We start from the raw sequence: 7,052 nt of genomic DNA, 5'->3' as shown, positions 1-7,052 counted from the left end.
CTTTGGAGGAGCAGTCGGGTGCTCTTACCCACTGAGCCATCTCACCAGCCCCCATACATTTTTTTAAAGTGAGAGATTAAGGAAATTTGCTCAGTGTTTCCAATAAGTTGAAAAGAAGGAATGAGCGCACAGCATGGTCCCCTCCCCCACAGTCCCTCTGTTCTTCCTCAGTGCCCATAACAGGAGCAGTGAGCAGCACATGTCACCTCTCAGTCACTTTATTTTCTCCAGCCTGCCTGGAGCAGCAAGTGTCAGAGCCTGACATCATCACCTCCTCTTCTGCTCCCCAGGTCCAGGCACCTGCCCTTCACAAATGACCTTTTAGGTGAAGCAGGGATCCTCTGGGCGCAGCTCTCCCAGAAGGGCATCGAGCCAGAATTCCAGGTCCCGCACCAGCTGCTCCAGCTCTCTGACCTCCTTCTCTAACTTCTCCAAAAAGCCATGCAAGTTTGTTTTCAGCCACTTCCTGAGGGTCCTTAATGGCTCTTCAGCAGGTTCCTTGGTCTGATATTCAAAGCCCTGAAGAAAGGCAAGAGAAAGGCCGTCATCAAATCTGTGTCTTCAGACTTTTCAGACCGGTTTCTTTTCTCTTTTCTTTTCTTTTCTTTTCTTTTCTTTTCTTTTCTTTTCTTTTCTTTTCTTTTTTTTTTTTTTAATTTTTAGCATGTTCACTAAGTTTTTTTTTTTTAATTTATTTATTATATGTAAGTACACTGTAGCTGTCTTCAGACACTCCAGAAGAGGGCGCCAGATCTTGTTACGGATGGTTGTGAGCCACCATGTGGTTGCCAGGATTTGAACTCTGGACCTTCGGAAGAGCAGTCGGGTGCTCTTACCCACTGAGCCATCTCACCAGCCTTCTTTTCTTTTCTTTCTTTTCCTTTCCTTTCCTTTCCTTTCCTTTCCTTTCCTTTCCTTTCCTTTCCTTTCCTTTTTCCTTTCCTTTCCTTTCCTTTCCTTTCCTTTCCTTTCCTTTCCTTTCCTTTCCTTTCCTTTCCTTTCCTTTCCTTTCCTTTCCTTTCCTTTCCTTTCCTTTCCTTTCCTTTCCTTTCCTTTCCTTTCCTTTCCTTTCCTTTCCTTTTTCACTCCCTTCCTTTCCTTTTTCACTCCCTTCCTTTCCTTTTCACTCCCTCCTCCCCCTTTCCCTCCCTCCTTCCCCTTTTCCCTCCCCCCTCCCTTTTCCCTCCCCCTTTTCTCTCCCACTTTTCTCTTTTCTCTCCCCCTCCTCCTTTCGCTCTCCCCCCTCCCCCTTTTTCTCTCCCCCTCCCCCTTTTTCTCTCCCCCTCTCCCTTTTTCTCTCCCCCTCCTCCTTTCTCTCTCCCCCTCCCCCTTTCTCTCTCCCCCTCTCCCTTCTCTCTCCCCCTCTCCCTTCTCTCTCCCCCTCTCCCTTCTCTCTCCCCCTCTCCCTTCTCTCTCCCCCTCTCCCTTCTCTCTCCCCCTCTCCCTTCTCTCTCCCCCTCTCCCTTCTCTCTCCCTTCCCTTCCCCTTTTCCCCTACCCCTTTTCCTCATCCCCTTTTCCCCTTCCCCTTCCCCTTTTCCTTCTCCTTTCCTATCCTTTCTTTTTTTTTCTTTTCCTTTTTTTTTTCTTTTCTTTTTTTTTTTTTTTTTTCTGAGACAGGGTTTCTCTGTGTAGCCCTGGCTGTCCTAGAACTCACTGTGTAGAACAGGCTGGCCTCAAACTCAGAAATCCACCTGTTTCTGCCTCCCAAGTGCTGGGATTAAAGGCGTGTGCCACCACTGCCCAGTTTCAGGCAGGTTTCTTGTTTAAGAAAATGCCCTTAGGCCTCTTGCATAAGATACACTGTTCTTTCTGCCTGGGTTACCCCATCAGATCAGCTTCTATTCATCCCTAACTAGCTCACTGATGACATCTCCTCTGAGAAGCCTTCCGGGACTCCTTAGCACACACATCTCTGAATGTTACCTGGGATGTCACAGGATTCTGAAAGTGGTTGCAGTCCTTGGTCTGTCCTGACACCTCCCAGCTGCTTCCTGAAACAGGCACAGATATTACCTCTTAACAAATACAGTCCAAATAAGTATGAGTGAATGGTCTCTGCAGTGGGCAGTGGGAGCAGGCAGGGCAGGGGGGCTGCTCACAGGCACCACTCCTCAGGACCTCCACATGACTGTAGACTTGGTTTCTTGCTGGGGTTCCAGAATGCTCACCTGATATCCCCATACCCAGGTAGAGCACCAAGATGAGCAGTGCCAACAGCGTCTGGAATGAGAAAAGGAGGGTGGGCATGGGAGGGTGAATTCTTGGGTTCTGTCACCAGGGAGCTAACAGTCACTTGTAGAGATTTCCCACTAAGTTGCACATGCTTCCGACCTTTGCAGATACAGGTGACAGGACAATGTCAACATTTATGTCTTCCCCCTTCTCCTCTTCCCTGCTGTGACGAAAATTTCATGCCACTGCCTTTCTGAATCACTTAAATTCTTTTTTATTCCAAGTGGACTGTGGGAGATCCCAGCTTTATGGAGGTATAATTCACATAAATGCACACATTTTTAAACGCACAGTCTGATTCGTTTTGACAAGTGTCTACATGTGACCCCAGTGAAAATCTGACCCCCTCCATCTTCTTGAAAGGTCCCCCATTCACCTCTCAGTCAGTCCACTGGGGTACTGACTGCCAGATGGTGCCCATTCACGAGCTTCATGGAAATGAGTCGATGGCGTCTTTTGCATAATGTTTATGGTTTGGCTCCATGCTTTTGTATGTTCAGTTTTATTGATGAGTATGTTGCATGAGCCTATCACAATTAATTCTTAACTCCTGGCTTGCAATTCAAGGTGGCCATGGATAACAGTGCTTTGAACATGCATGTACTTTGTCTTTGTGTGGGTATGTTTCTCATGTCTGCTGGGTGACTATTCAGACACAGAAATGCCAGGACATGGGATGAATGTATGCTTAATTCTAGAACAATGTTCAGGACTGTTTCTTGAGCTGTTTCCTCTGCTCTAGCCCATCATCTAGTCAGAGAATTCCAGTTCTGTGACTTTGTCTACACTTAATATTGTCAACTTCAATTTTGGGCATTTTATTATTTTTGTGTAGAGACATCTCAATCTATTTTCTTTTTTTATTTTTTTATTAGGTATTTTCCTCAATTACATTTCCAATGCTATCCAAAAAGTCCCCAATACACTCCCCCCCAGTCCCCCACCCACCCACCCCCACCCCTTGGCCCTGGCATTCCCCTGTACTAGGGCATATAAAGTTGGCAAGTCCAATGGGCCTCTCTTTCCAGTGATGGCCGACTAGGCCATCTTTTGATACATATGCAGCTAGAGTCAAGAGCTCTGGGGTACTGGTTAGTTCATAGTAATGTTCCACCTATGGGGTTACAGTTCCCTTTAGCTCCTTGGGTACTTTCTCTAGCTCCTCCATTGGGGGCCCTGTGATCCATCCAATAGCTGACTGTGAGCATCCACTTCTGTGTTTGCTAGGCCCCGGCATTGTCTCACAAGAGACAGCTATATCTGGGTCCTTTCAGCAAAATCTTGCTAGTGTATGCAATGGTGTCAGCGTTTGGAAGCTGATTATGGGATGGATCCCTGGATATGGCAGTCTTTAGATGGTCCATCCTTTCTTCACAGCTCCAATCAATCTATTTTCTAAGTATTTTTTAAATTTTATGTGTATGTATAATTGTTCTGCCCACATGTATGTGCAAACATGTGCAAACCTGATGTTAGCAGATGTTCAAAGATAGCTTCAGATCTCTTGGAACTACTACTTGGAGTTACTATAGATAGTTGTAGCTACTGTGTGGGTGCTACAAACCTGGGACCTCTGCAAGAGCAACAGATGCTCTTAGCTGCTGAGCTGTCCCTCCAACTGGAGGCTTAGCTTCACTTAATGGCTTTATTGGTGACCATTAATCTACATATCTTCGTTATGTTTATTGAAGTCATTTGCTTGTTTTCTTTTTTTTGTGGACTGTCTTTTGATTAAGATGTCAAGTTCTTGGAATATTTTGGATCTAAGTAGTTGGGAAATATTCATTGTGACTATTTTATCAACTCTGTCTTACCTTTTTGTTATCATTTGAAAATGAACAAGTTTCTTTTTTTTCTTTTTTTATGTCTATGAAAAATGACATGTACACCTGCACTCCAGAGGAGGGCACCAGACCCCATTACAGATGGGTGTGAGCCACCATGTGGGTGCTGGGATTTGAATGCAGGACCTCTGGAAGAGTAGCCAGTGCCCTTAACTGCTGAGCCATTTCTCCAACCCACAAGTTTCTTTTTATAAATCCCAACTCATCCTTCTAGGGTCTGTGCTTCCTATGTGAAGACTAGAACACTTGTCGATCTAAGGTTTAATTCTTTTTTTTTTTAATTTTCTTCTAAACATTTTATTGTTTTAGATTTTACATTTATGTGTATGGCCCATTTTAAAGTAAATGTTTTATATATAATGTAGAATATGGCTGGAGAGTTTAAAAAATATAGATATCTAGTGGTCCTGCATTATTTTTAAGATTGCCTTTTCCTTGTTGAATTATGTGGATGCCCTTTATGTGTCATGTGGCTGCTCCTGGGTTCTGTTGCTTCAGTGTTCTGCATATCTGGCTTTTGCTGATGTTAAATCAGTACGAGTCTCTGCCTGCTAGCCCCTCCATGCCACCGTACCACACTTAGAGGATTTGGACAGTCGACACAAATTCTCTGGGTGTTTATGCTGTTGGATGGAGACTTTCTCTGGGGCGCCCATGTGTCAACTCTCGCTGTGTCCTTGAATGGTTTTCCCTCAGACCCATGTATTCCTTGCTGCCTTTTGTAATAAGGGCTCAGTTGTCCCATGAGACAAGAGATTCAACTGTAGTCCATCTCCTTAGAAGCCTTGTCTACGGGTTGAGCCACTTGGGGGTTAGGGTTTTAACATATGACACTGGCACTATCTTATTTGCTATGAGAGAGAATGAAGAGAGGGATGCTTGAGACCCAGTAGTGGGATCTACTTGGGGGTGGGGCTTCAGAGGAATTGACTCCCTGCAGGGAATGCACCCTGGCCTTACCTGCTTCCTGTCATCACAGTGGTGGCTTCCCCTTCTCTGTTCAAGTACCTCAGCTGCTTCCCGGCCTCTGCAACCTGTCTTCTGGATTGTCATGTCTCTGCTCAGGGTCAAAGTTTTGGGGTAGATGGAAGTACTTTCAGTGGACAGGCAGGTAGATGACTCCCCTCCCCCACTCTGTGTCATCAGGCAAGCATGAGTTCTGATGTCACAGAAGGCAGAAGGCAGCAAATCCCACCACTCTGAGATTTAACCAGTGTCTCTCATAAACACACACACACATACACACACATAGACACAAATACACACATACACATGCACACACATACAGACACACCCATATAGATAGGCACTTATAGATATACAGACATAAACACACACACATACACAGGCACACACATATATACACAGACACACACAGATACACTGAGACACACACATACACAGACACACATAGAGACACAAACACACACACATACACATGCACACACACAGACACACATACATACATACGTGCATACATACAGACAGACAGACACAGATATACACACACTCACAGATACAAACACACAACCATACACAGGCACACACAGAGACACACAGAGACAGACAGACAGACACACAGATACACACACACATGGATGCACACACAGATGCACACATGTAGTGAGCATTAGGAAGAGATGCGTGAATGACTACATTTTCAGTTAGGGATTTTTCTCTTTTTATATATACTTGCAAGTTATTACGAAAATGTGAATCTTTAATTAAAAGAAAGAAAACCAAAGCCATTTTGAATGCAAGTTGAAAAATCTATGGAGACTATGATAGGTTCCCACTCAGGTGGAAGCAGTAAGGAGTAGCACCGAGAATGGATCTGCCCCGTCCCAGTTTTACCCCATTTCCCTATTTCTACCCATGGTACCAGCTTGCTTTACTGTAGGCTTCACAGCTGGAGGCATGGTTTAATCTACCAGTTTTATTGGTCCTTGCACATGTGAGTCTACATTTGTGTTTAATTTCAAACACTGATGCCATCTGTAAGTTTGATAACTGTTGACATACAGAATTCTAAAAGGACACGCGTGCCAAGGATGCACGGGACCTTTGTATAAAACAGCACAGTACCTACATGTAGCCAACACACAATTTCCAGAGGACTCAAAATTATATCTAGATTGTTGGCCGTCTCCAGTGCCACATCAATGTAGTATGAATGGCTGCTCAAGGGTGGGGAGAGGGATGCAAGGAAAAGTCTATACATTCAGCACAGATGCCATGCTGTCTGGGTATTCTTATCTATGGGTGCTTTTGACCCATGGATAAAGAGGTGATCTCAGGGTAACTGCTTGGAGATTCATCCAGATTATTGTCTTTATCCTTTGTCAGGGTTTCTGTTGCTGTGATAAAGCACCATAGTAGTAAACTACTTGGTGGTGGGATGGGGGTGGGGGGGGCGTTTACTTCAGCTTACAGCTCATCATCCATCATCCAGGGATGTCAAGGTAGGAACCTGGAGGCAGGGGTGAAGACCATGGGGGGGGGGTGTTGCTACATACTGGCTTGCTCAGTCTGCTTTCTAACCGTTCCCAAGATCACCAGCTCAGGGGAGACAATGCCCAGTGAGCTGGCCCCTCCCACATCAATCAGGAAAATACCCCAAAGGCTTGTTCACAGATCAATCTAGTGGGGGACAACTTCTTAATTGAACTTTGAAAAATGACTTTAGCTTATGCCAAGTGGACAGAAAACCAACTAGGACATCTTTTTTGCTGAATGGTATTTCATGTTACATATCTGTGTCTATATTATATATGTCTGTCTACTCCCTCCCTCGCCCCCACTCTCGGGTGTGTGTGTGTGTGAGTGACATTATTTCTAACCATTCAGGACATGCTCCTCAAAGGACATGCTCCACACACACACTATCAGTCAGACTGTTCAGCTTGGAATTCTTATTAATGAAGGTAATAGGAACTCTTACACAGGGTTTTATATAAATGCTAAGTTTTCATTT

General features: G+C 44.8%; 1 protein-coding gene across 1 annotated transcript; it reads right to left on the bottom strand.

Moving 5' to 3' along the window:
* Nucleotides 1-209: 209 nt before the first annotated feature.
* Smim23 (small integral membrane protein 23) lies at nt 210-5,189 on the bottom strand. Its single transcript, XM_021178233.2, has 4 exons — nt 5,039-5,189; nt 2,171-2,222; nt 1,926-1,993; nt 210-519 (listed from the first exon to the last, which is right to left on the bottom strand). Exons 1-4 carry the CDS (start codon nt 5,129-5,131, stop codon nt 322-324), a joined length of 411 nt encoding a protein of 136 aa, XP_021033892.1. The 5' UTR covers nt 5,132-5,189; the 3' UTR covers nt 210-321.
* Between the last annotated feature and the right edge of the window lie 1,863 nt (nt 5,190-7,052).

This window comes from Mus caroli, unplaced genomic scaffold (genome assembly GCF_978045245.1).
Source record: "Mus caroli unplaced genomic scaffold, Mus_caroli_1 scaffold_13, whole genome shotgun sequence".
NCBI lineage: Eukaryota > Metazoa > Chordata > Mammalia > Rodentia > Muridae > Mus > Mus caroli.
This window is presented reverse-complemented; position numbering and strand designations above follow the sequence as displayed.

Bases quoted from the DNA above. Each gene is read 5' to 3' on its own strand.
- Smim23 (XM_021178233.2), bottom strand. From the start codon at position 5,131: ATGACAATCCAGAAGACAGGTTGCAGAGGCCGGGAAGCAGCTGAGGTA. The intron at 2,223-5,038 runs GTAAGGCCAGGG...TTCTCATTCCAG, and splicing joins ACTGTGATGACAGGAAGCAG to ACGCTGTTGGCACTGCTCAT. The intron at 1,994-2,170 runs GTGAGCATTCTG...TGCCTGTTTCAG, and splicing joins CCTGGGTATGGGGATATCAG to GAAGCAGCTGGGAGGTGTCA.